The following is a 26,342-nucleotide window of genomic DNA, read 5'->3' on the forward strand; positions in this document are numbered from 1 at the left end:
CCGCAGCGCGGCCCGCCCGGGCCCCGGCTCCAAGGAGGCCGTGAGGCGGAGCCCGTGTGGAACCCCGGCGAGGGGGCAGAGCCGCTGCTCGCACAGGGCCCCGCGGGGCCGGCATAGAACGGAGCGGGCAGGGCTGGAGCAGAGCTTTGGGATGGTGCCGAGCCCAGGCGTGCGCCCAGCGCTGCCGCTGCAAGCGCTAAAGCAGCGCCAGGTCCAGAGCCTCCCAAACACCGACCCAGCGCCTCCCTGGGCAGCCTGTTCCAATGCCTGACCGCCCTGACAGTGATTATTATTTTATTTCTAATATCGAATCTGAACTGCCCTGCCTCAGCTGGGCCATCTCCTCCTGTCCTCCCAGCAGAAGAGACGAGCCCAGCTGGCTGCGCCCTCCTGTCAGGTGGCGATAGCGATGAGATCCTCCTGAGCCTCCTCTTCCCCAGGCTAAACACTCCCTCAGCCGCTCCTCAGGTGTTTTCCAGACCCTTCACTGGACACACTCCAGCACCTCAATGTGCTTTGTAAAGTGAGGGGCCCGGAACTGAATGCAGCATCACCAATGCTGAGTACAAAGGGATGATCACTGATCGCTTCCCTAGTCCCCCCATCCCTCCATAATTGCAGATTAACGCCACTTCTCATTCTCAGTGGGTGATGCATTTCTCAGTGGGCCCAAACGTGGCACACGATGTGATTCTGGGGCTGCCCTGTGCATGAGGAGACCTCACTAATGTGTATAAATATCTAAAGGGGAGATGCCAAGATGCTCTCAGCCACTGGGAGGAGATACACGGGAGGTTCCACCTGAATAGAAGGAAGAACTTCTGTACTGTGCAGTGATCAAGCACTGGAACAGATTGCCCAGAGAGGTTGTGGAGTCTCCCTGGGCAGATATCCCAGACCTGCCTGGATACAAAGCAATGCCATGGTGTGAAATGGCCCTGCTTGAGCAGGGGGTGGGACCAGATGACCCTCTGTGCTCCCTCCCAACCCCACCCATTCTGTAATTCTGTGCAGGGCCATGAGTCGGATTTGGATGATCCTCGTGGATCCATTCCAACTCAGGATATTCTATAACTCTGTGAACTTCTGGCTTTCCTCTTAACACGGGTGACCATTTTGCCCATGTGTCTCTGTAAGGTGACAGTGCCCAGTTCCTGCCTGTGGCCCGCTGGGTTCCTTAGTCCTTAGAACCTCCAAGGCTGGCAGGATCACACCTGGAAGAGGAGCAGATGTTTGGAAGTGGCTGGATAACAATGCCAACTGGAGTGTTTTCATCCAGCCAGCAGTGAATTCCCTCCAGGATGACAACCAGCCACCCCAAAGGCTCCTGTGGTAGGGGCTCTTCCAATGCCTGTGCCCTCCACCTCTTGCCTGTCCCCTCTGCCACCCTCCCAAAGGTGTTCCCAGGCATCCCAAAGGCTGTCTCCCTAAACATGACAGTCAGAGTGTGCCCATGCATCAGACATGTCTGTGAAACTCAGCAAAATTCCTGCTAGGAATCTTCTTTCAAGGATTTTATTGTTCCTGTGCCACGTGTCCTTTTTAATATCAATGGATTTTATTGTTCCTGTGGCACGTGTCCTTTTTTATATCAATGGATTTTATTGTTCCTGTGGCACGTGTCCTTTTGGTAGGAAGGGCATCCAGGGAAGGAGCAGCATGGAAGGCAGGGTGCCAGGCTGCTGTCTGTGAGCTTCCAGAATGTGTGTGTGCTCTGGGAGATGGGAGAATTGGGGGGGCAGAGAGCAGGCACCCCACAGATGCCACATTCCAGGAGGAGGCCATCGTTCCTGGGACACAAAATACCCCATCCCTTGTCCTTGCCCAGGTGGACATGTCCTGGCTGCTCTGCAGGACCTGGAAAACTCTGGGCATGCTGGGCCTGGCTTATATTGCCCCAGTATCTGGAGAAATGTGCAGAAAAACCAGAGATGGGCAAGCAATCTAAACCAGTCACACAGGAAGGGACAGGTTTGTGGAGTGCAGGTAAGGCCTGGCCCTGTCATTTCCAGGGATGGGGACAGCCAGCTTCACATTCCACGAGGACAGACTGCCAGGCAAAGTGCACCTTCCCCTGTTCCCAGATGCACAAGATGATGCTCAGGACCAAAACCATGATGCTGATGCTTGGGACCAACAGGCTTTGGCACCACCTTTACCTGCAGGAGCTCCAGCACCAGCAGTAGCAGAGGAAAGCAGCAGGAGGAGCTTGGAAATCCCCTTGAGGAGGGACATGGCTTAGAGCCAAACTCAGAAAGGATAAAGCTGGCACCAGCTCCTGTCCCAGCTGAGAAATTCACAGACTGGCTGAGGTCAGAAAGCTCCTGGCAGCTCAGTTTCTCCATGCTCAGGTGGGGCTGTCTCAAAGCAGTTGCCCATGAACTTCTGCAGGTTTGATATGTCTGAGAAAGAGACTGCACAACCCCTGTGAACAAGCTGTGCCAGTGCCTCGTTACTGTCCCAGCAGATGTTTCCTGATGTTCAGAGGGAGCCCCTTCTTTTCCAGGTTGTGTCCATGTCCAGCCACTGGCAGTCTTTTCACGCTCCCTCCTGCTATTTATATACATTAACAGGATTCCCCCTCAGCCTCCTCCAGTCTGAACAACCCCACATGTCCTAATCTTTCCTCACAGGAGAAATCTTCCAATCCTTCATCATCTTTGTGATCCTTCAATGGACCAGAGGCCAGAACTGGACACAGCACTCAGGTGTGGCTTCACCTGAGCAGAGGGGAAGGATCACCCTAACCCCACACTTCCCCTAAAGCAGCCCAGGATGCCATTAGCCCTCTGCTAATGGAGAACCAGGACCCTCACAGCCTTCCCTGTGCACTCCAGATGTCCCAGCATGTACTGGCACGTGGGATCCTTCTTCCCCAAGTGCAGGACTTTGCAATTCCCTTTGCTGAACATCAAAACATTTCTGTCAGCCCATTTCTCCATCACGCAGATCTTCAGTGAAGGTGGCAGATGGGCTGGACCTAGTGACACGAGTTACTGCTCTTCCACCAGACCTCACACCACTGATCACCAGTCTGGGACCAGTCTTTCAGCCAGTTTTCCATCTCCCTCTGGGTTCATCCAGCCCGTGCACCACCACTACCAGGAGGTTACAGGAGATCCCACCAAATGCCTGACTCAAGCCAAGGCAGACAACAGGCGCTGCTCTTCCCTCACCCACCCAGGCAGTCATTTCTGCAGAGGGTTATCAGGTCATTTAAGCCTGACTTCCCCTTTTTGCATCCATGCTGACATCAAGTGTTTTCTCACAAACTGATTTATCCCTTTGCCAGAAGCAGTGCCCCTTGCCTGACACCCCGCTGGTGCTAATGCCACCCTGCCTGTGAGGGCTTTTGATGACTGTCACTTATTCAAGATACTGGGAAGGGCTGAACTTGTCCAGCTGTGCTGTTCTGGGAGCAGAGGGGTTTCACAACAGCACTCCCAGCCACACGTGCACCAGGACTTTCTGAGTGTGACAGATTGAGTCTTGAGGCATTTTGGGGTGCATGTGTGTGGGGGAAAGGGCAGGTCAGGCCTTCCCTGGTGAGGTAGTGCTCTGCTCATCCCCATCCCCAGTCTGTCCCAGCCCTGCCGTGGCTGCCAGTCCCTGGCACAGCAGAGGCAAGGCTCCACAGCTGCCCCTGGAGCCCCAACCAAGCTCCCCAGTGGCCAAATGACTGCAAAACCCACCTGGCACAAGGGCCCAGGATGGCTGAGGAGCAGCTAAAGCTGAACTCGAGGTGAGCACAGGTTTTAACCTTATCCTCCTCTTGGAGTTTTCATCAGATGAAACACTTCTGGAACCCAGGAGGGGGTAGCTGTATGTGTCCTTTTCTCCATCTTTTCATGCTTTCTTCTTTAATTCCCTCCTCTTGGAATTCATGAACAATTTAAAATGGAATGGGCTTAAAGTTTGTAAAGTTGAATGGGCTAATTTAACACTCTGAGGTAAGTGTTTTATTTTGAGTGTGTGCTACCCTAAACCTTTAATTAGTTCTTTGATTTTCTAAATGTGCCAGCAAGGTCTTTTTGGTTGTTTTGGCCTCTTGAGAGTACTTTGCCAGTTTTTCTCCTGTGTATCCAAAGCAGAGCACATCAACAACCACCAGCCCTTTTAAAAGCCTTGTCAGGCAAGTTTTTTGGGCCTTACAGTGGGGGGAACCAGCCAGAAGCCAGAGCTGCTGCCTCCTTCTTCACCAAAGGACTGATCTGTACCTGCAGCTTTGCTCCAGGTCTGGCTTAGACTTGCAGAACTAAGGCAAGGTTGGCCAAGCCTGCTCCTACCCTGGGACTGCAATCAGCACCATGCAGCACCAAACAGGAGACAACACCAGCATCCACTTATTCTGTCTTTATTCACTGGGGAGAGGAGGCCAGTACTTCATCTTGCCTTCTGCATGAGCCCTGAGAAGCCTCAGCAGTTCTGCAGAGCTTTGGTCCCTCTTACCTACACAGAACCAGTCCTTGGTTGTGGCAGAGCTGATGTGCCTGGAGGAGTGTTGGAACACAGGGATAAAAGGCTGCCTTGTCACACAGCAAGAAGGAATGAGTCTGCCCCAGCAGCAGTCACTGGGGGAAGCTGTTTCCTTTCTTGTTCTCTCCAGGACCAGAGCTTGTCCCAGCTCACATCAGGCTGGAGAGCAATGGAGCATGGTCCATTAAACCACAGAGCAAAACCAATGCTCTGGGAAGACTGAAAGAACCACGAGGGAGCAAGGCGAAGGGTCTCTGCTCCAAGCTTTGTGGGATGCCTGTGAAATTTTGGGTTTGGTAGGGCAAGTCAGTCTTAGCAGTGCTGGCCAAAGGATCTTTGCTGGCTACCATCCCACCAAACCCCCTGCACTGGCTTCCACCAAGCCCCTGCCCCAGCCACACTGCCCATCTTGCAGGGGCCTCTCCAGGCACCCCTAAACCTGCAGTACAACCCCAGCAGGCCCCTCTGCACATGGCTGTTGTAGCACCACCAGGTCAGGCAAGACTTAACTCTTACCCTGGGCAAGGGAGGGCACTGCCTGGGCAGCCCTTGGGACAACAGACTGCAGGGACAGTGTCCTTCCCCAGGACAGTGAAAGGGACACAGGCAGGCTCTGAAAACACAGAGCAAAGGACTGCTGGGCACCCAGTTTCACAGCACCCACATGGGACCTGTGGATATCCCACATGGGGATGCAAGGCAGCCCAGGGAGCACCACACACTGCTGAGCCCTTCAGAAAGGAAGCTCAGCAGCTGCCTTTGATCAGCCATTGCCCCTTTCTTTTAGAAGAGGCTGCTTGTCCCTTAACCATACCTCATAAAGCCCAGAATCCCCCACACAAGAGCAAAACCCATGCAAGTGAGGAATGAGACACACCTCTGATGTGCAAGCCAACCTTCAGGCAGGTCAGCCCAGGGTCAACTAAGAGTGCCACCAGACACAGCCCCCAAGCTCCAGAGGGGCTGAAGGTACCCACGTGCTGCCCCTACACAAGCCAGGCACTGAGACTGCTAAAAAGGCTGTGTTTATATGGCCACATACCCAGCACCACCTTCCAGGTCCTCACTGGAGGGTGTGGCAGCAGCCCCACACCTGTGGTGGGAAGGGGTGTCAGGCACAGAATGGGATGCTGTTGAAAGGCTTGGGCTTGGAGCTGCAGAGAGGCAGGGGGAGATACTCCACATCACTCTCCCAGCTGCCAGAAGCACTGTGCAGCACCTGCCAGCCAGAACCAGGCTGCTTGGAGCTGAACAGCAGTGGTAGGAAGAGAGGAACCCAGCCCAGGTGTAACACTCAGGCCACACTCAAGCTGCCCAGGATGGACACCACCACAGTTCTTCCTTCCTTACCGAGTTTGAGGTGAAAATCCTGACACCAACACCTCCCTAGGACCCCATTTTATCCCAGTCCCTCCCAGCAACACTGAGCCTGGCAAATACCTTACGGCAAGTAATTTTACGTTATTCTGCATTTACGCAAAAATAGAGCAATTCTATATTTATAGAGATTTATAGCCGGTTCCGTGCTGCAGGAGTTATGGAGCAAGGCCGGGAGCTGAGGGTGGTCCGGGCTCCCGAGCCACCGGCTGCTTCTCCTTCGGCAACTCCAACATACAAAATTAAAGGCATTGTCTCCGTCTGGTTTCTTAAATAGATAAGGGGGGAACGAGTGGACAGTATGTACAGAGGGGCCGTGGGGCCTCACGCTCTGCCCGGGTCAGTGGGGCCGGCTGCTGGACTCTGAGGGCTGCCGCTGGCGCGGGGGAGTGTAGCCATTCAGGTACCCGTTGCTCTGGCGCTTGCTGAGTCCTCCGTTAAGAATGTCCTGGATGTGCTGCACTATCAGGTTTATGGCCACTGCGAGCAAAAGGGGGAGAGAGGGTGTTAGGATGGATGCAAAAGTCAAGCAGAGACAAGGTAGGGCTGTGCCCCTGTGCTCCTCCCATTGCTGTCACCTCCTATCACCCCCCAGGACTGATCCCTCTGCCCCTCAAGCCAGGACAGTTAGGCTGAATCCAGCCAGGTTGGTCAGGTTGATTGCAGCCAGGACAGTCAGGCTGACCCCAGCCAGGACAGTCAGGCTGACCCCAGCCAGAGTGGTCAGGCTGACCCCAGCCAGGACAGTCAGGCTGACCCCAGCCAGGACAGTCAGGCTGACCCCAGCCAGGACAGTCAGGCTGACCCCAGCCAGGACAGTCAGGCTGACCCCAGCCAGAGTAGTCAGGCTGACCCCAGCCAGGACAGTCAGGCTGACCCCAGCCAGGACAGTCAGGCTGACCCCAGCCAGGACAGTCAGGCTGACCCCAGCCAGGACAGTCAGGCTGACCCCAGCCAGGACAGTCAGGCTGACCCCAGCCAGGACAGTCAGGCTGACCCCAGCCAGAGTAGTCAGGCTGAATGTAGCCAGCATGCTCAGGTTGATTCCAGCCAGGACACTCAGCCTGACCCCAGCCAGGACACTCAGCCTGACCCCAGCCAGGACACTCAGCCTGACCCCAGCCAGGACACTCAGCCTGACACCAGCCAGGACACTCAGCCTGACCCCAGCCAGGATGCTCAGGCTGATTCCAGCCTGGCTGACCCAGCTGCACATTGCCTTTTGTGTGGGATGAACCAGGAGCTGGCCTGCAGGTACAACAGGAACACAAACTCCCAGTCAATAATGCTCCAAGCAGGAGCAAAGGGAACAGGCTCATCTTGGCACACCGGTGGTAGCAGCACTCTCTTGGGGGGCAGTGGCCTGAGACCCCTCTGGGGCAGGTCCAGCTCCAACCTAACTCCACTGCAACAGCCCAAAGCTGGCTGCCATGGCAGAGCAGCAGGGCCTGGGTGCTCACCTTCATTATCTGCTCCTCTGGGAATGATCACGTCAGCGTATTTCTTGGTCTGGGAGGAGAGAGAGCACTTTGTTACAGGGAAAGAGTGGAGAGACAGCGGGCTGGGGCATTGTCCCTGCTCCCTGGGGCAGCTCCTTGCCCTCCCCAGACCCACTGGGAGATATGTCATTGCTGATAATACATTTTGGATGCTCTTATTTGTGTTCTGCTCTGCGTTTCAAGGGCCATGCTTTGTGCCCTGACTCCATCCTCATGAGCTCATAGAGAAGCCAGTAAGAGGCACCCTGAACAAAACCTGCAATTAAGAAACCTCATAATCACAGGACTCCAGCAGCTGATGCTCTTGGGAACACCATTCCCTCTGAATCCACTCCAGACTTGCTCCAGCTGGCATGCCTGGGCACAGCCACGAGATCTGCCTGGGAAAGGGGGAGAATTCTCTACCACATCACTTGCAAAGGTGTGATTCAGGACTCCAGTCCTGACCTAGTTTCCCCTGCAGGTGCCAGTCTCAGTCTCCTCCCCGTTTGTGGCAGTTTTACAGCTGACAGCCAAGCCCCACTGAGCCAGCTGGGGTGAGGGTGTCACCTGACACCTCCAAGGGCTTCCAGACAGATCAAAAACCACCAGGATATGCTGGACCATTTCAGTACTGGACCACTTGGCTCAGAGCTGCTTTAGGAGTCAAATAACAGCAACAGTGGGTGCTGAGCCTGCAGTTGCTCTGCAATTGAGCCAACACCAGGTTGGAAGTGGGAGCAGACCATTGCAAAGCTGTGGGTAGAAACAAGGCAGTTCTGTGCCCTCCTTGTTTCACACTTCTTTCTCCTACAGACTCTTCATCACAAGAGCCTGATGCAGCATCTGCTGCTCTGAAAAACCGTGGATTTCTCTTGCTGGGTACTTGCACAAACAGGAGCCTTGCAAGCTGGACCTGCCTCTCAGGAAAAGCCTTTCTGGGCTTTGGAATTGGTCCCCAGAGCCACAGCTGAGTGAGACTAAAAAAAAGGGAGCTGTGCAAGAGCCAGGAAAAGACCTTGTAGCACAGAATCAGCCCCTCTTAAAGCAAGGGGCAGAGCTGACCAGATAGACAGGCACAGGGATGCTCCTAAGGTGGGAGCACAGTTTAATTCCTGCCTGTGGTGTGGCCAGGTGTCAGGACTCTGCTAGCTCACTTCCTCCAGAAAAAAACAAAAACCTCATATAACTACCACATCTGTTTGAAAAGCCTTGAGAAGCAAGGCACAGGCTGCCCTCCATGAGAGCCAGGAAAGGTGTGCAATGGCTGATCCTGCAAACATGCTATTTCCATGCAAGTCTGCAGGACTGCAGTAAATTCCTCCACCCAGTCCCTGTCTGCCAGGGAGCCTTGCCCCTGTTATCAGCTCCCAAAGGAGCTTCCTTTCTCCAGGCAGGCCTTGTCCCCGTGGCCACTCACCAGCCAGGAAATGCAACCTGCAAGGCCACATCCCACTGCACACACAGAAGGAAGAAGCTCCCCTGCTCTCCCAAGCAGCACTGCAGGGTGAAAAGGGCAGGCTGGAGAGCCCAAAAGAGGAGGCAGACACGGCAAACACTGCCTGGGGGCAGCGACCTCCCATTCCCCAGCTAAATACAGCCAAGGATCTTCCCTGCCAGGCTGAGCTGCCCAGGGAGGGATTCCTCTGGCCACGCTGCCTTCCCAAAGGGAAGGGTGATCTCACCAGGAAGGCAGTGGCTGTATAAATAATCCCCATCACACCCTGCCCTGGCCAGAGCCTGCAGAGAGGGAGGAAGGCACAGGGGGCTGGCGTGAGCTCTGGGCACAGAGTGCTGCTGTTGCCACGCTCTCATGGGTGCCATTCCCCTGACTCACCGGCAGGCAGAACTCCTCGAAGGCAGGCTTGACAAAGGTGATGTACTGAGATAGGATCTGCTCCAGGTCCCTGCCTCGCTCACTGATGTCTCGTAGCACTGAGGGGAAGGTGCAAGGCACAGTCAGGAGCTGAGGCACAACTCTCTCCACCCCCTTTCCCTTTCAGTAAGTACAGCCTTTGGTTCTTTGGATATTTTGCCTGAGATCTCTGTTCCTGCAAGCTGCTGTCCATGTGTCTGAGCACATCCCAGCCCAGCTCCATGCTTTTAACCCCCTTCCAAGTTTTCCTGGGAGCCAAGGGCTGGCTGACCTGGCCAAAGGCTTTTCTTGGCCTCCCCCCCACTTTTCAGCTCTGCATGCACATTCCAGCTGTAACCAGTGCCAGCCCAGTCCTGAGTGTCCCCAGCCTCAGGCTTTGCCTCCCTCCTGTCACTCTGTCCTGCCTGACTGGGCATTCTCTGCCATCCCAGTGCAGAGGTGCCCAAAGAGTAGAAAACCAGAGGGGTTCAGCCACACACACACATTAAGGCACAGTTTAACTCAAATCTGCAGAGGTGGGGAGAGTAAAACTCACCCACCTGCACAGCTCTGCCAGGCTCCTTGTGCTGTCCCCGGCTAGCAGGAGAAGCAGAGGTGAGGGGGCAGCTCAGGAGGAAGCCCAAAGGCAGGAGAGCAAACTGGCCTCCTGCTTGTTCTGCCACTCAGGCCCTGTACCCTGCTTGGGCCAGTGCCATCTCCAGTCTGAAGCCACTTCAGCGTGGACAAGTGGCCCAGTTCAGCAGGAATCCAATCCTCAGAAAGAGCCAAAGCAGCCCTGTGGCTGAGCAGACAGCTCTTGGCTGTCCCCAGGGGGCTGCTGGCTTTTCCCCAGCATGTGAGTGCCTGGCACTGGCTTTGGAATGAGCCTTCCCTCGTGTCCCAGGCAGAGCCAAGGCACAGCAGTGCCCTGCCAGCCTGCCTGACCTGCTGGGCAGCCACAGCCTGTGTGCTCTGGGGCCAGGACACTGCTGCTCTGGCACTGGCCCCGTGGCTCTGTTTGCCCTTGGCCAGCAGCTTCACAGCGTGGCCTTTCACAGCCCTGCAGGGGAAGTGAGGGGGGAAAGGGCTGGCAGCAGGATGGGTGCCAGCTCCTGCCTGCTCCAGGAACCAGGAGCAGCTTCTCCAGAGAGCAGGAGCGAGCCCCAGCTTGAACAACACAGAAAAAGAGGCAGGGAAAATACAACACTTTACTTTCCCAGGTCCCACACCTTATTTGTTGGGGTGCAGGAGGTCTGTAAGCTGGGCAGGGGCTGGTCCTGACAGGGCAAAGCTCTCCTGCCTCTTCCCAGGACAATCACCCCACACTCAAACATAGGTCAAACACTTGCCCTGTGTACCTGGCCCTAAAGCAGGAGATCCCAAGAGCCCAGGTAAAACAACACACCCAGTCCTGAGGGATTGCTGGCAGGGCAGGCAAACATCCCAAGGACAGATTGGCACCCCTCTGGAGCCAGCAGGTCCAAACTCAAGCTGGACCCAAAACACGCACGTGACACTAGACCTGGTTTCTTTTTTAGGGAAATTGGCCAAGGACAGGGCAGTGAGGGAGCTTAGCCAGAATGAGGTCACTGAGCCCCATGGATCCCTGTCTGAAGTACCTGGCAGACCTTGTCCCTTGCACTCTGCTAGCAGAACTTCTGGGACAGATGCTGAGATGGGCACAGTGTGAGTTGCACACACTGAACCCAGCACTACTGATTAACTGAGCTGTCAGCTGCACTTCCAGCAACCTCACCTCCTGCTGCTGCCCAGCTGAAAACCCAATTGCTGCAACCCTTTAGAGCTTCTGGGACAGAAACATGACTCAGGGCCACATCACAACACAAGATCCCAACTTTTGCAATGAGTTGCCTCCAGCTACGTTCCAGGGACATGATTATACCTTTGGCACCTCTCACACAGGCTCTCCTTTCCCAGAAATGACAGGCAGACATACAGTAAACAGATTTGATGCTGCAGTGTGTCCTACCAACTGCTGATGGCAGGGAAATGGCCAGATTCCTACCAGGAGAACAATGAGCTGCAGTAACTAGGAGACAGCAGCACCTCCATCAGCAAAGCTGCCCTTTTGCAAGTGATTGATGGTGGGTGGGAACAGAACAAGCCTTACAAGAGCAGTAACCCCATAACTCCACACTACACACCACCTTCTCCTGTCCTGAGTGACCACCAGGACAGATGGAGCCCAAAGTCAGGGACTAAATTAACTCAGTGGTGTTTTATAAAATAGGGGATTGACAAATGTGTGATACACCAAAGGTGGGGAATGAGAATGGACTGGAGAGTGTGGGACCTGAGCATGATGTAAGTGGTTTGGAATAAGGGGTGGAGAATATGCTGGTTTTGGTTGGGATAGAGTTAATTTTCTTCACAGTGGCTGGTGCGGGGCTGTGTTTTGGATTTGTGCTGAAAACAGCACAGATAACACAGGGATGTTTTTGTTATTGCTGAGCACTGCTCACACAGATCCAAGGCCTTTGCTGCTCCTCACCCCACCCCACCAGTGGGGGAGGGGACACAGCTGGGACAGCTGACCCTGACTGACCCAAAGGCTGTCCCACACGATGATACAAAGCTGGGGGAAGGAGGAGGAAGGTGAGAGGAGACGTTCAAAGTGATGGCATTTGTCTTCCCACATAACCATCACACACAATGGTGCCCTGCTTTCCTGGGCACAGCTGAACACCTGCCTGCCCACGGGAAAGTGGTGACAAATTCCCCCTTTTGCTTGCCTTGTGGCTTTTGCTTTACTTGTTCAGTTGTCTTTGTCTCAGCCCACAAGTTTTCTCACTCTTACCCTTCTGATTCTCTCCCACCAGGGGAGGTTGAGCAGGGAGCTGTGTGGGGCTCAGTTGCTGGCTGGGGTCACTGTCACCACCACAGTGTCCTACCCTGTGGCTGGGTGTGGCCCCGAGCTCCTGCACAGCATTTTAAGGGATTTGGGCTCACATTTTGGGACCCTGCATGTCTGTGACCTGCTAGTACATCTCCCTGCAACTGACTGTGCTGTCACCTCCCTGGGTGAGTCACGCAAGAACAGTGGGCAGGGTCAAGAGGGATTGGCAAAGAGGAGATGCTCATCAGTGCTGATGACACCCCAGCAGCTGAGGAGGCTCTGCACGTGTCTGACAGCAGGAGGGCAGGCAAGACCAGCTCCACTGCAGAGAGGAACAGTCCCATGCACACAACAGTCCCAGAGTGACGCACTGAGACGCGCTCCCCTCGTCACAGCGCAGAGCTCTGGAAGGGACTGAGCCTCTGAAGTCATCTTCTGTGGAGCCTGCCAGAGGCAGGCAGGGGTAGGAATAGTTCAGACAGAAGTGAATTCTGCCCCAAGAGTCCCCAGATGGGTTTTTAGTCACCCAGGAGGTGCTGCATCAGTGACCCCACCCCTCAAGGCTGCTTAGAAACGAAGGACATCTCAAGTCATGCAGCATGGGTGTCTCTCCCCATGTCAGCTGGCAACCCACAGCCAGGCCAGCAGGACATGGCGAGTCCTGCAGAGGGACACTCTGGTTTCTAGGGGTTTTTGCCCCCAGACCACCACCCCAGTGCCAGGCAGCACACAGAGGCTCCACGCTGGGTTGCACAAACACACAACCAGTCTCCCCACATGCAGCACCCACGGTGGACACCACGGCCCACATGCCATCCTCAGAGCACACCCACAGCCCGGGTCCTGAGTGGATCCATCAGGCTCTGCCTTGTGACTGAACTGCCCAGATGCTCTGCCTTGCCCACTGCTCCCTTCCCTGCTGGCATCTGCTGACTGGCAGCAGCTGCTGCTCAGCTGCTGGCACTGGGCTGGTGCCACGGGGCCGTGCGAGGACACGGCACACTCAGCAGTCATCAAAGGAGGAATCCCAGCCAAGGCAGCAAAAATCCCGCTGAATCCCGAGAGACACAGAGCGAGCCACAAGCTGCCCTGGTGACACTCTGCACTGTGCAGGAAAAGCTCCTCAGCTCTTCACAGCTCTGTGCCAGCTCCAGCTCTGCCCATTGTCACTGCCCAGAGCAGCCAGGGGGATTGGTGTCCCTGCTCACCTCTGCGGGACAGCCGGGTGTCGGCATCCGTGTCCACGAAGAGCTTCATGCGGAAGAGGTCCCGCACCTCCTGGCTGTAGAAGGCCAGGATGCCCTCGAAGAGCACCACGTCAGCAGGGTACACCGTCACCGTCTCCTCTTTCCTGCCAGGGGAAGCACAGTCAAACCCTGCTGGGGGAGGCTGGGCGACACAAAGAGAGGTGGGGGGGGACAGCGGTGCTCCTAAGCACTGCTCCAACCCTGGGACACCACTGCTGCACCAGGGGGGCAGGGGAGGAGAGGGCAGACCTACCCCACCGCCGTGGAGGGAATCCAAGGCATACGTACGCTTCCTGGAAGGATAAACAGCACAGCAGGAAGCACGCCAGCCCTTCTCCCCCTACCTCGGCCAGCTGCTGCTCACAAGGGTTATGTGCCAAGCCAGCAAGCCCAGGGAAGCCTATGCACAGGAACCTGCACGGCCAGCTCTGCTTCCCTGGGGAGCAGGCAGCACTTCCCTGACAGCACAGAGCTTTTGTGGGGAACACAGCAGAGCCACACCGTCCACGACCAACATGGGCATGCAAAAACAAGCTGAACACAGGCAGGGGGAGTGTTACAGCAGCAAGAATCGTTGTCCTCCTCCCTTCCTGGCACTGCCAGGGTGTTTGAGGCTGGAGTGCTTGTTAAAGCTGCAAACACTGGGTTTATGAGGAGGGGAGGTGTGGACAGGGGGAGAGAAGGGAGATTATTAACCCCCCAGCACTGATGCCTGGATGCTGCTGGCTGGCCACACAGCTTTCCAGACCCTCAGCCTGTGCCTGGATCTGCCTGGGATGCTCTAACCCAGGGCTGGAGGAGTTAGGATGGAAACTTTGTGCTGGCAGGTTAGGCACCCAAGCAGAGGGCAGGGCTTTGGGCAGGGCAGGGCTGCCCCAGGACGTTAGCACAGCAAGGCAGGAGCAGCTGTTAGACCTGGAGTGGGAGACAAAGTCATAGACAGGAATCTGGACCGTCTTCCCTTCTGTGATCTCTTTGAGCGTTTTCACGATCAGCTCGTTGTCAAAGGCATCTGAGGAGAGAGGAAACGTTACCAAGGCAGCTTTGCAACCTCTCCCACCCACCAGATGCTGAGCTTTGCCCAAGCCAGAGTTGCTGGCACCTCATGCTGGGGACAGACAGACGCACAGACTTGGGAGGAAAGCCCTGCACCTCCCCAGGGGCCCAGCTGTGCCAGAGCCACGGGGCTCTGTGGCTCTGCACCAGCCTGGGATGTGGCCTGCAGGGATCAATACCGTCCTTGTACAGCAGTGCTGCCAGCCCAGGCATCTCCTCCAGGGCTCCAGCCCTCGGACAGAGACTGCAGCAGTGCTCCAGCACGGAGCTGCCACACAGACAGGGCTCTGTTTGCTCAGTGCTCGCTGCCTCTGGCCATTGTCCTCGTGGGGACCGAGGGACAGCAGCTCTGGAATTTCCCCAGAGATGGTTCAAAGAGCCCCTGTTGTAGTAACAGGGCAGGGCCCCTCGGTGGAAAGGTTTGCAGAGCAGCTGCACAGCTGGTTCCCTCCTTGAAGGAGGGACATGGAGCTGCTGACTCCAGGGACTCTGCCAGGCCAGATCTCTCTGAGCCTGACTCAGCTGCACCAAAACCAATCTGTTCCTTTGCTGTCTGCTCCAGATGAAGGGTATTGGAACAAGATGACCTTTAAGGTCCCCTCTAACCCAAACTATACAATGATTCTACGATTCTAGGAAAACCTTGTTCAAACTGGGGAATGCTTTTGCAGGAAGATGAGGATCTTAAGGAGTTTGAGGGTTTATAACCTGCTCTTTCTCATCCCAAACACCCCACCCCTTTTCTTTCCCAAGGGAAATGGAGGGGATGACACACATGTGGTGCCAGCACCCTGTTCCACAAGAGCTTAACTAAGCCACCCACTCCTGTCCCACGAGGATTCAGAGCCCCAGTGTCCATGCAGGCTCTTTGCTGCTGCAGCTGAGGATCCCATCCAGCCCCATCCCCACAGTGCATGGCAGAGCCCCAGTGCTGCTCTCCACTCACCTGGGTGGTCAAAATTGAACTGGCCTTTGAGTGCTTTGGATTTCTGCTCCGAGGTGAGGACGCGGTAGAAGCTGTCTTGGCTCACGATCACCACCTGCTTCTGGCGATAGTCCACCTCGTTCTGGCCCAGCAGCTGGACAATCTTGGAGCACACGGAGGACTGGGAAGGGAATAGCAAAGGAAGCACATCAGCAGCAAGTTATATCTTAGCAGCACAGGGAGGATGTCCCCAGGTAACATCCCTGCCTGCTCGCTGCACCTCCAGCCAAGAGTCTGTGGTTTTCCCAAAGCCACTGAGGGAGAAGTGCTCCAGAGTCATCACCATGGTACTCTTTAGTGTGACAGCAGCACCAAGCTTGCTGCCTGCCATCCTCTCCTCCACCCCTATAGCCTGCCCACAGCTCCTATTCTGGGCACAAGTGGCAGCAGAAAAATAGTTGGCTCCTGCCTGGGTTCAGCCACATGCCGTGGGGCCCAGGCACTCCAGCCTGCCAGGCAGCTCCCTGTGGGCACTTTCTCCTTGAGAAAGCAGTCTTGGCTGCCCCAGCTCTGCTCCAACCCAGAAACCCCACCAGAGCATGCGAGAGTCCTCAGAGGGAGAGCAAACAAAGCCCAGGATGGGAAGGCACATCCCGTGGGACTTTATCAGAGATCTGTGCCACAGCTGCCAGGGCTGGGAGGAGCCAGCACACCCTGGTGCCTGCTGGCACTGCGCAGTCAGCGGCGGAGGAGCCACGTGGCCCTGGCTGCTGGCACGGAGCGGGCACCCCGCACTCACACGGAGCAGGCTGGGACAGGGCGGCTGGCACCGGCTCTGCCAGCACCGGGCAGCGGCCGCCACCGCGACACGACCCAGAGCACAGCTGGGGACAAATCCCACAGCCTGCTGCAGTCCCTTCTCCTCAGTCATGGCAGCCCTTGTGGGGACTGTCGCTGCCCCAGCCACTGGGAGCCAAGGCCAGGCTGGCTGGGGAGCGCTCTGCTCCTGCCCCGTGCCATCCACTGCCCGGGGCAAAGCAGCTGCTGGTGCCACAGGGAGCTGCTCCCACTCAAGGAGTCACACTGGCTGCAGGGGCCCAGCTGAGCTGCTCCTGGTCACCACAAGTGTTCTGCTGAACCCTGTGCCTTGCAAAGAGCAGCCTGCTTGCCCCAGCCTGCCTGCCAGTGGCTCTTTCCATGCTCCTGCCTCCAGGACGGCTCAACCATCTGCTCCATACCTGGCTGGCAACTGAAGGCAGCACTGGTGAGAGGGAGCAGGGAGGAGAACGCATGCCTGGCAGAGGTCACCCCAGCAGGCAGGCAGAGGGAAGGCTGTTTGCCTGAGAAGCTGGAAGATCTGACAGCATTCCCCTCTCCAGAGACCATCTCTTCCCTCCAGGCCAGGCTGACCTGCCTTGGCTGTGCCCATGGGCTGTGAGTCACCCCCAGCCTGGCTGGAGAGGCTCCCTCACAGCTCTGCTGCAGAGAGAACCAGCTCCAGCTGACCCACAGCAGTCCGGGCAGCCCTGGGCACCAGTCTGGGTTATGGGTCAGGGATGGGGCCTCCTGAGCATCCCACCTTCTTCTCCTGCATCTCACAGCAGGCAGGTCATGCTTCCCAAGCCAGGCTGGCAGCCCAGCCCTGCAGCAAGCTGCTCCCACCCAGAACAAAACCCTGCAAGTCCGTGCCAGTCACTTGCCCTTCCACCCATGCAGACAAAGCCAGAGCCTGCTCTCCCTTGGCTCTGTTTTCCCACTCCCCAAATCCTTCTCTGGCCTGCCTCAGCCCTACTGTTTGTCCTGCTGTATCCCATAGGTTTTGCAAAACTGGGCTGTGTTCAGTGCCTCTCTTCCACCTTTCCTGGCTGTCACTCCCCAGACACCACTGCCTGCCCATGCAGCTACAGGACACAGAGCAGCAGGGCTCAGCCTTGGCCACAGCTGCCCAGGACACCAAACTTCCCAGGCCCTCTGCCATCAGGAATAAACTACCTATCAGCACAGCCACCCAGACAGATCTCCAGAGCCACAGGTTCCATGTGGATCTGCACCAGAAACTGCTTTTGCCAGCCCAGGGGAAGGTGCAGGACTCCTTTCCTTTGAATCAGTGAAAGCAACACATGCAGTTGCATTCACTCCCTCCCCTTGGACCTCAGCATGTGTATTGGCAATAAAATCATTTGAGAGCATCAGACAAATGGTGCCAGTCTTCCTTCTGCCTTGTGCACACTGATCTCTGGTCTGTGGATTCTGGAAGGTGGGGAAGAGCCTCCACCAGCTCTGAAAGTCACCCTCCAGCTCCATACCTCACCATCTGAGACACCTGATAGAGAGAAAAGCCCAAGGAGAATGTACCCCAAAGCAGCTGAGACAGGAACATGTCCTCCCTCCAGGTTCCAGACGAGGAGCAGATTGTATCCCAGCTGCATCCTGGGCAGATGGTGCCTCTAGAAAAAGCAACCTGGCAGACACAGTGGACCCTTCCCTTTTCCCTGGTGGGCTCAGGAGAGCTGGCTGAAGTGGTGGAGAAAGACAACCATAAGGACAACCTGCTCTCAGGACCAAGCTCAGTTTCAGCATGCCATGCTGCCTGGGTGAGCAGGGATGTCACCTCCTGGCTCTGGGAAGAGGGACACTTGTCACCTTGGTCTGCAGGTGTGGGTCAGGTACTGCTCATGTATTGCACCTGCATTAAGTGCAGCAGGACACAGGGACAGTGGGGGACAGGGCATGCTCAGCTTGCCTCAGACCACTCCAGGGCTGTGAACCTCAGCAGGGTCCAAGAGTGGGTTTTTCCTTTTTTCACTATCATTTGTGGTAGGAACAACAATGTCTCATGAGGGCAGTCCCTGATGCCAATCTGAACAACTCCTACAGCTGGACATGCAGTTTTTTCCCCTTGGTTGATAACCACCCACTGTTAAGAAGGAAGAAAAACCAGAAACACACAGCTTGGAAACTCCCCTATACAACAGGAACAGAAACTCCCAGCCTTGGGAAATGTCCCCCCAAGTAAATGACATATTCCCTGCCTAAACCCTTTTCTCCCAAAGCAGCACAGTGTACACGTGTGACTGTGAAAAGATCCATCAATAACTGGAAATGAGCACAGCCAGGTTTTGGGGAGACCCAGAAATGCCCAGTAAGAGCAAGAACAGAGCATGACTCCAAAGAACTGTGCCACTGTGCACCAGTCTGGATGCAGGGGACACATGCTGACAACAGGCACTTAGCAGCCACTTGAAGGGGCAGCCTGGGCTCAGATTCCTTCTTTTGCTGATTTCTAGCTGCTTCTCCCAGGGAAGAAGACAATTTTTTTTTCTCCAAGAAGCCCCGGAGTGCAGAGGATGCCTTGAGAAAGGTGACTTGATCCCAGTACACAAGCTGGAAGATTTGAAACCCATCACTAGCCATGCCTTACGTGACACAACTCATCTGCAGGAGTATGAGAGCTATGCCAGAGCTTCTTGCCTCTGCTCAGCCCCTTTCCATACCCACCTCACCCATGCACACCTTGCCACGAGCCAAAGCCAACGCTGCTGGTGATTCAGCCGCAGCCAACTCCCAGCAACAGGATGCTTTCTCAAGCAAAAGGAGAGAGCTTCCCCTCCTCCAGAACTTGGTTAAAACTAAATATAGCCAGGCCCCAGCAGCATCTGAGCCTCTGTGGCTGCCAAGCAGACCTTTCCCATGGTAGCCACATGGAGATGAAGCAGGACTTTCCAGGCAGGCGGGCAGGGAGGGACCCTGGCTCCTGCCATGGGTCATGACTTCCCACACCCTGCAGCGAGGGGAACTCAGCTCCAGGTTGGAGCAAACCCCTGGAGCTGCACTCCCCCAGGCTTTGTGCTCGAGCTGCTCCCTGGGAAAGCTGTGCAAAGCAGCCCACACCTCACAGCTCGTGGAGAGGAAGGTATGAGCACAGCACCACGCGAGCGAGAGCTCCGAGAGGTTATTCCTGAGCAGAGGCAGCTGCAGCTCCCCTTGCAGGACTCCTCCCCTGAGCCAAGCACACAAATAGCCAGTGTTCAAGGAAGAAGTACAGCTTTATTCTGCCAGGAAGGGAAGATGCAGAGGGCACCTGGAGAAGAAATCCAACATATTTTCCCAAAAGGAGAGAGGTGGTACACAGGGGAAGAAACTCAACAGATGGGTGTTTGAAGGCCTACCTCTAATATCTATTTGGAATATATTAATTACATATTTAATTCACATTCACTCATGGCCTATAGCCAGCTGCTCAGATATTCTTCAGGAGCTGAGTAATTCCCTGACATTATTATGCAGATTATCCCACAATCCCTCCTGGGTAGCTCTGATCACTGAATTATGACTTCCAATAGGTATTAAGGAGAAAGCTGATGGACAGTGCCACTGTCACCCACCACGAGAAGGGGCCAGGACACAGCTGATGCCTCCAGCCCCAGGAGGGCAAGGCCTGTCCTGGGCTAGCAGGAGCTCCTAAGCCTTGTGCAGGTGGATATGCTAAAAGCCACATGCTGAGAGCAATCTGTCCATCCCCAAGGAACCTGGCACTGCAGAGGGATGTTCAAGGTCCCATTCCAGCTGCAGAGAGGAGATCCCACTCTCCCAGGGGCTCTAGATGAGACACCCAGCAAAAGTGACTTAGCCAGACCAAGTGATTCCACCCCTAAAGAAACACTGAAGCTGCCAGATCCCTCAGGAGGAGGAGGAAAAGGGTTGTGCCAAAAGCATGGAAAGAGAGGCACAGCCTCCTGCCACCACTGCAGGCTGCTGCTCATGAGGACAGTCCTCCCCAACAGAGCAGTGCCCTTGGCCCACAGCACAGCCAGAGCCAGGACAGACTGCAGCAGTCCCATCCCACCAGGGAGAGGAGCCCAGAGGTTATCTCCAGGGACATCAGTGCCATAACGCCCTTCCTGCAGGATCTGACTGTGAGCTGCCTTGGCAGGAGCTGGCGATGGCTCTGCAGCTGCAGCAGCCTGCTTGGGGTGTCCTCATCACACCTCTGTGGATAAAACACTCTCCAGTTTTGTGCTCTGAGAGGGTTTTCCCTCAGATCAAACATAAGGAACCACTGTAATAATTTGTTTAATTTCTCTGCTGTCCTGTGTAGCTGCCCTTATCTCCTGCAGCACACAAGTTACAGATGTTGGTCTCTTCCTGAAGGTTATGGTAATTATAAAGCACCAGGAAGTGCTTGGACTGGGATGACACACAGAACAGACAGCAAATTGGGAAGGGTCCCAGAGCATCTATCAAGTGCCTGTGACTGCAGACAGCCAGTTCATGACCCACACCATCCTTTCCAGTCCTAATGGGAGCACACACATGTGCCAACAGCAGGACTGGAAACTTAGTATTCTTGAACCAAAAACCTGGGCCTCTACCCAGAGCATTCCCAGGCAGGTTCACCATCCTGCCTTGCCTTTTGTGAGGCACAGGCCAACCAGAGCAGGAGGGGGATAGCCAGGTTTCTATTCACTCACCCTGGGACACTGTGCATGTGATCAGCAATCCTGGGCTGGAGCATAAACAGGCACACACAGAGGCTCTAAACACAGATTACATGCAGGGAGGAAAACAAACCCTCTAACACAATCCCTCCCAATCCTCTGGTTTTAGGCACAGGGTATTTTTCTCGAGCCCCTGCTGCAAACTCCATAGCCCAGAGCTGGCTGAGCCCACGGGACTGTGGTAAGCAGGCTCCATAATGAGCACATATTCCATCAGTAACAGGAAAGGGCTGACCCATCAAAACGTCCTGTGGATCAGTCTGATCAGGGCTGGCACACAACAACGTTCTATAGAAAGTTTGATGAGTCTCCAGCACACGTTGACACCAGTGTTTAACTAGTCAGACCTTGTGATGCAGGGCTCCTGCCAGCCACAAACCAACGTCACCAGGAAATGGTGCTGAACCGGCACAGGGCTGCTGCAATTCCTGTCAGATCCCCTCCCATGGGGGAGTCATTCCCGGATCTCCCCTGGGCTCCTTTGCCAGGTGGTGACATTGTGGCAGTGACCCCCGGGCTGCTGTGGGGGACCTCAGCCCTGGCTGGGCTGAGCTCTGTCACAGAGGAGGTTCCATGGGGGATGGACCTGCCCCATGCAGCTCAGAGCACTCCTTCCCTGGGGGCCAGCACTGCTGTCCCAGCCTGGCTGGGCAGTGCCAGCCTCCTGGCTGGCTCACTCTCACATCCTCAGCCAGCCTTGCCAGGGTTCAAAGAGCCTGGTGGAGCCAGTGAAGAGCACACCTGGCTGATCACAGGCTGTAATCTTGGTGCTCTGCAGGCTGGAAACTCTGAGGCTGCATGTTCAAACAGACACTGGGAACTCGATGTGTTAACTCAAGACCCAAATGATGTAACTACAGGGCTGCAGTGGCACCCATGCTCAGCCCTCACTACCATTTGAGCAAAAGCAATCTGTCTTTTCCCACAAGCTCCTGTTGGAAGGCAGCAATCAGCACCTCACTTCACGTGGGGACAATTAATGCTTCAGCCTGAGCTCCCAGAGCTCTCCCCACCCCTGCAGCCACCCCAGCACCAGATGCTGCTGCTGGGAGCAAGCTGCTCCAGGCACTGCTGGCAGAGCTGCAAGGTCCCAGCAGCTAAGCTGAAGTGAGGACACAAAGAGCTTAAGGAGATATCCCAGCAGTTCCCAGCTCATCTCGGCAGTCAGTTTGCTGAACTTTCCTCTAGCCTGCAGCCTGGCTGCCTGCCTTGTGCGCTGCAGAGTCCTCGGTAGTCAGGAATGTCTTGCAGGAGCAAGGGAAGGAGCTGCTAGCACAAAGGCCATGGGTGTAAGAGGGAATAAGAACTCTAGCAGAACACTTGAGAACAGAGAGGGTGAAAGAAAATGTGGCAACAAGCCTTGGGAATCGCTCTGAGGGAAGGAGGCAGTTGCAGTCCTCTTCATGTTTGGAAGGATGGGGGTCTTAATGCCAAGTCATCTCCACCCCAGAAAGCAGAGCATGCCGTGTCCAGACTGCACAGTGCTTGGGTTTCAGGGGACAGCTCTTTGTTTGTCAAGAGCCTGTCCCAGCTGAGCTGGCTCAGAACAGCCACTGTGCAGCTTGCACTGCCCTCACAGGGGCTGCAGCATCCCAGACTGCTCAGGACCTCCACGGCTCCCCAGTTTGCTCCCAGCACAGTCCAGCTTTCTTCCCAGAGCCAAAAACCAGGAAAGCACTCAGGGTTCTACTCCTATCTGAGTGAGCAAAGTTGCTCAAGCCTCTTTTGCTCACTAGGGAAAGAGCACTCAGCCTTTGAATTTGAGTTTTCACAGATTTAAGCAACACTATCCAAACAATCCCAGCTTTTTGGGAAGGCTGGCTGCTCCCAACACCAGCTTCCCCAGGGCACCACAGCACACAGGTCGTGGCTAGCTGCAAAACACAATCCCATCCTTCCACAGCCTGACCCTGCTGGTGCAGCAAGAGGGATAGAGGGGACTGTGGAGCCTGCTGTCCCCATGTCAGACCCAAAAGCAGCAGTGGGAGGAGCTGCGGGGGGCCTTGGAAGGCAAATTCCCTCCGTTATCTTTGGGCTGGTGTGCTGCCAAAGGGGCGTGTTGCGACAACAACCCCCAATTGGTGTCGAGGCCAGTCGGATGGATTTGTCACTTTCCCACTGGGAAAGGTGCCTGCTTCACATCCCTGCTAGCACTCACTTTTCACCCAGAGCCAGCACATCAGCACGGGCTGGATTTTGGCTGCAGGCAAGCCCTCAGCTCAGCAAACCTCAGCAGCCCCACCGCTGCTTTCCCAGAGCGTGCTGCAGCACCCGGCACAGGCCACTGTCACCAGCCAGGTGAGGGACAGCCCCTACATCCCTGCCTTGCAGCCACACCAAATGGGAATCTGAGGGGCTGCGGGCACAAGTCCTGGGTCATTTTTTCCTGTTGCTTGGGGTTTTTTGCTAGCGTATTTCTTGTGGCCTTTTCCCATCAACTTCGTAGTGATCTGCTGGACTCCCTTCAACAGGCAACACTGCACAGAGGTTTTCAGCAGTCACTGGAGGGGGGGAAATCAAAGCTGAGAGACAGGAAAAGCCAGTTAGTACATCTCCCTTGCTAGAAAGGACCATTTCCCTATTTTTTTTCCTAAGGCAGCCTGCTGCTCTTGAGCATTTTCACTTTGAAGTTGAGCACCACTGTGGTGCACTGTACTGTAATCACTGCTTTTACCTTGTGGGCCTGAGACACAGCGTTCAGAGACATAACAGTTCAGCAGCGCCAGACACGATGTTATTGGGACAACTACAGAGAGGCAGACCCACGCATCAGAGAACAGACAAACCCAGCGTGCTTGAGTCACCAGGAGCTGTGCTGCAAGAACAATCCAGCTCTGGTTCCCACCGGAGGAGATTGCATCCTCTCTCACCATCCCTCCCCTGTTACAGCTGGATTTTTCCCCCTTGCAACAGCAACAGCAGTCCAAGAATCAAGAGACTAGCTTGAAACACTGGGCTGAGGTACAGCAGTTGGGTTATGCCTTCAGGAGGAGGAGGGATCCCCCTCCAAACAGGGATCAACCCGGAGATCTAAGGCTCATCCTTCTCCTGTGCCAGCCCTCATTCAGTTTGCTCTGCAAGAAATATTTCACAGGTATATAGCGACTTCCAAATCTATTCATCCTTTCCAAAAGGTAGAATGTGCTGCCCTGCATGGGAGTACTGATGAGCTGTGGGAGCTGCTTTTACTGCTCTTAAATAAGAGGGAAAAAAAAAAAAAAGAAAAAAAGAAAAAAAAAAAAGCTATTTTCGTCTCAAGAAAGAAAGTGACCTAGCGAGGTTAAACAAATTCAGACGGACACACTGCGTGAAACAACGCAAATAAGACGCTGACTGCGCTGCAGTCTGGGTGTAGCAGCCTGCCGGGAACACCCGCATTGCCCCGGCGGGCGATGCCCCGTGCCCGCAGCCCTCGCCCCGCTCCGCTCCCACCTGCCGCTGCCAAGGGCCAGCCCCTCCCGGCACGGCAGCCAGGAGGTCGTTCTGCCGCTGTGAGTCAGCATTTGCTGCAGAATCCCCGCTCCTGCTACCCTAAAGTTGGGCACAGAAGGACACCCCCCTGCACGCCCGACACCACTGCGGGCGGCGGGGGTGGAAATTGAAAAACTGCATCGGCCCCGAGGTGCCCTGCGGGGCGGGCAGGCCCTGGGGTCGGTGCGGGTGAGGGGGACGGGGGAAGCGCTGGCTACGGCCACAGGGAAGATTCTGAGGGGACGGAGGGAGGGAGATGCCGCCTCTGCCCCGGCCGAGCTGGGCCACCCCAGCTCCGCGCAGCCCCCGGCTCTGCCCGCTGCCACAGAGGGACACAAGGTCCCGGCCGGAGAGAAGGAGCGAGTAAATCCCGCACCCACCCCGCAACCCCCTCCACGTGTCCGCGGGGCTCCGTCCGCCGCCCGCGCGGAGGCCTCGGCGGCCGCGCTGCCTCCGCCGCCGGATCATCCTTTCCCCGGGCAGCGCGGCTCCATCCGCAGCCGCGGCCCCGGCTCCACGCGCAGCCCCGAGCCCGCGGCCCGGCCGCGGAGCACCATGTGGCCGCCCCGCGGAGCTCCCCGCCGGCCCCCGCACCTTGCCGCTGGCCGTGCCGCCGCTGACCCCGATGAGGAAGGGCTCCCCGCCGCTGGGCTGCCCCTGCTCCTCCAGCCGCTGCTCGCTGTCCCCCGCCATCCTCCCCGGCTCACCGCCGCGCCTCCTCCGCCTTCGCTCAGCCGTGCGGGGCTGGATTTATCTGATGAGTCAAGGGCCTTCCTCCCCGCCTGGTTCACATCCCCGGCGCTGCGGCTCCTTGCCAGGTGCTGCCGCAGCTGCACATGCTCCGGCCCAGCCCGCCGGCGGGCGGCACTGCGGCCACATGGGCCCGCACCGCGCCTCCGCCCCTCCGCCCGCGGACAAAGGAGCCGGCCCGCGCTGCCCCCGCGGCCCGCGCTGCCCCCTTCGTCTCTGCGGCCACTCCGCTTCACCCCGGAGAGCGCTGTGCCCCCCGGCCGAACCTCCATTATTTGTCCCCCGTGCTGGCCAAGAAGGCCAAGGGCATCCTGGCTTGGATCAGCAGTAATGCGGCCATCGGGAGCAGGGCAGTGACCGTCCCCGTGTGCTGGGCACGGGTGAGGTCACACCTCGAAAAGTGGGTTCAGTTTTGGGCCCATCACGACCAGGGGCTGGAGCCTGTGCAGAGAAGGGAACAGAGCTGGGGAAGGGTCTCTGGGGGGGTCAGCCTGAAGAAAAGGAGGCTCAGCGGGAGCTTTATTACTCTACACCAGAAAGGAGGTTATGGCAAGGTGAGGGTCAGCCTTTTTCCCCATGTAACAAGAGATAGGGCAAGAGGAAATACCTTAAATTTTTTCCTAGGTTTGGGTGGGTAGGTTGGATATTAGGAAAAATGTCTTCACCCGAAGGATGGTCAGGCATTGGAACAGAGTACTCAGAGAAATGGTAGAATAATCACCATTCCTGGAAATGTTCAAGAACCACACAGATGTGGCACTTGGGGACACTGTTTCATGGTGAGCTCTGCCGGGTCAGTGGTTGGACTTGGTGATTTTGGAGGTCTTTCCCAACCGTAATGACACTGTGATTCTCCCACCCCATCTGGGCCGTGGTCCTGCAAAGCACTCATAAATTATTTTTATTAACGACCCAAATCCAGGAATAAAAGTTATGCTTATGTCTTTGGCAAATGGGACCTGTCTGGGAAGAGCTGTGAGCACTGGAGGCCAGGACTCCAAATCAAAATGACCTCAACAAAATGGAAAAAGGATTGGCAGTATGTAGGGTGCAAGTCCACGCAGACAAATGTGATATGATCCATGACAATGCGAGATAGGAACCTGCTGGCTAGGCAGGCCTTTTGCAGATAAAGATCTGGTGTGGAGTGGATCAAAGAATCAATTGGTGATGCCGCTGTGGAAAGGGCAAACATCCCATTGGGGCACATAAACATCCACAGGTGTCATGCTTTGAGAAGGGTGAGGCCTGGTGCAGAGACTCCGGTGGGGATTGGGGAACAGCCCAGGTCTGGCTTTGTAGGACTGCAGGACCCATCCGTGTTTAGGTCTCTGCTGGGCTGTAAGGCTGCG

The 26,342-nt window shown here is 56.0% G+C and overlaps 1 protein-coding gene across 1 annotated transcript; it reads right to left on the reverse strand.

Moving 5' to 3' along the window:
- Positions 1 to 4,338: 4,338 nt before the first annotated feature.
- On the reverse strand, positions 4,339 to 25,102 carry UCK2 (uridine-cytidine kinase 2). The gene is made up of 7 exons (XM_039730290.1): positions 24,835 to 25,102; positions 15,293 to 15,452; positions 14,206 to 14,302; positions 13,252 to 13,394; positions 9,169 to 9,266; positions 7,314 to 7,362; positions 4,339 to 6,333 (listed from the first exon to the last, which is right to left on the reverse strand). The coding sequence occupies exons 1-7, from the start codon at positions 24,931 to 24,933 to the stop codon at positions 6,194 to 6,196; spliced, it is 786 nt and encodes a 261-aa protein (XP_039586224.1). The 5' UTR covers positions 24,934 to 25,102; the 3' UTR covers positions 4,339 to 6,193.
- Between the last annotated feature and the right edge of the window lie 1,240 nt (positions 25,103 to 26,342).

The sequence above is a fragment of the Passer montanus genome, unplaced genomic scaffold (genome assembly GCF_014805655.1).
Source record: "Passer montanus isolate IOZ18808 unplaced genomic scaffold, ASM1480565v1 scaffold71, whole genome shotgun sequence".
NCBI classification, from domain to species: Eukaryota; Metazoa; Chordata; class Aves; order Passeriformes; family Passeridae; genus Passer; species Passer montanus.

What these genes read in the sequence shown, in the direction of transcription:
- UCK2 (XM_039730290.1), bottom strand. Translation starts at nt 24,933, where the DNA reads ATGGCGGGGGACAGCGAGCAGCGGCTGGAGGAGCAGGGGCAGCCCAGC. An exon ending in GCGGCACGGCCAGCGGCAAG is followed by an intron (nt 15,453 to 24,834) that starts GTGCGGGGGCCG and finishes TTCCCTTCCCAG; the next exon opens with TCCTCCGTGTGCTCCAAGAT. An exon ending in GACTTTGTCTCCCACTCCAG is followed by an intron (nt 13,395 to 14,205) that starts GTCTAACAGCTG and finishes TTCCCCTGGCAG; the next exon opens with GAAAGAGGAGACGGTGACGG.